At 39.2% G+C, this 1,310-nt stretch overlaps 1 protein-coding gene across 1 annotated transcript; it reads left to right on the top strand.

Moving 5' to 3' along the window:
• The first annotated feature begins 255 nt into the window (after positions 1–255).
• On the top strand, positions 256–1,090 carry LOC138355378 (A-kinase anchor protein 5-like). The gene is made up of 2 exons (XM_069310269.1): positions 256–373; positions 516–1,090. Exons 1-2 carry the CDS (start codon positions 256–258, stop codon positions 1,088–1,090), a joined length of 693 nt encoding a protein of 230 aa, XP_069166370.1.
• Positions 1,091–1,310: the final 220 nt, after the last annotated feature.

Genomic DNA, 1,310 nt, shown 5'->3' with positions numbered 1-1,310 from the left:
ATATTTTTGTAACTCACTGAACTCGTTTTACCCAGATTCTGAACTTAAATTTCTATGCAGTGAGATAGATGCCTTTATAATATTCCTTTAAGCATTTTTTGATCTGTCATTTTTTTTCTGAGAACAAACTGAGAATGGAGGACATGTTGAAGACGCACCTCAGGGGTTCATCCTTGCAATGACCACTCAAACCTGACAAGAAATATTAACTTGATTGTAAGAAAATTGTTGAAGTGAGTGAGTGAAATAATTATAATGACGAAAAAGGTGTTCAAATCCAGTGAAAACAGTCAGCAGTACTCGGGTCTTCCGGAGTCCACAGCAAGGTGCGTGTGTTTAATTCCAAGCCATCACTATCATTATGTTTACATCAGTAAACATAATGACTGTACTGATAACTACCTGAAGCTGTACAGATAACTAGGTGAAGCTATACAGATAACTATCTGAAGCTGTATAGATAGCTACCGGAAACTATACAGATAACTACCTGAAGCTGTATAGATAACTACCAGAAGCTGTACAGATAACTGTACCTGAAGCTGTACAGATAACTGTACCTGAAGCTGTACAGATAACTGTACCTGAAGCTGTACAGATAACTGTACCTGAAGCTGTACAGATAACTGTACCTGAAGCTGTACAGATAACTGTACCTGAAACTGTACAGATAACTGTACCTGAAGCTGTACAGATAACTGTACCTGAAGCTGTACAGATAACTGTACCTGAAGCTGTACAGATAACTGTACCTGAAGCTGTACAGATAACTGTACCTGAAGCTGTACAGATAACTGTACCTGAAGCTGTACAGATAACTGTACCTGAAACTGTACAGATAACTGTACCTGAAGCTGTACAGATAACTGTACCTGAAGCTGTACAGATAACTGTACCTGAAGCTGCACAGATAACTGTACCTGAAGCTGTACAGATAACTGTACCTGAAGCTGTACAGATAACTGTACCTGAAACTGTACAGATAACTGTACCTGAAGCTGTACAGATAACTGTACCTGAAGCTGTACAGATAACTGTACCTGAAGCTGTACAGATAACTGTACCTGAAGATGAACAGATAACTACCTGAAGCTGTACAGATAACTGTACCTGAAGCTGTACAGATAACTGTACCTGAAGCTGTATAGATAACTACCAGAAGCATTACAGATAACTGTACCTGAAGCTGTACAGATAACTGTACCTGAAGCTGAACAGATAACTACCTGAAGCTGTACAGATAACTGTACCTGAAGCTGTACAGATAACTGTACCTGAAGCTGTATAGATAACTACCAGAAGCTGTACAG

The sequence above is a fragment of the Procambarus clarkii genome, chromosome 6 (assembly GCF_040958095.1).
Source record: "Procambarus clarkii isolate CNS0578487 chromosome 6, FALCON_Pclarkii_2.0, whole genome shotgun sequence".
Classification (NCBI taxonomy): domain Eukaryota; kingdom Metazoa; phylum Arthropoda; class Malacostraca; order Decapoda; family Cambaridae; genus Procambarus; species Procambarus clarkii.
The sequence above is the reverse complement of the archived record's forward strand: the minus strand, read 5'-3'. Positions and strand labels throughout refer to the sequence as shown.

Coding starts and splice junctions, on each gene's coding strand:
- LOC138355378 (XM_069310269.1), top strand. CDS start 256: ATGACGAAAAAGGTGTTCAAATCCAGTGAAAACAGTCAGCAGTACTCG. Junction 374..515: donor CTATCATTATGTTTACATCA/GTAAACATAATG, acceptor GATAACTACCAG/AAGCTGTACAGATAACTGTA.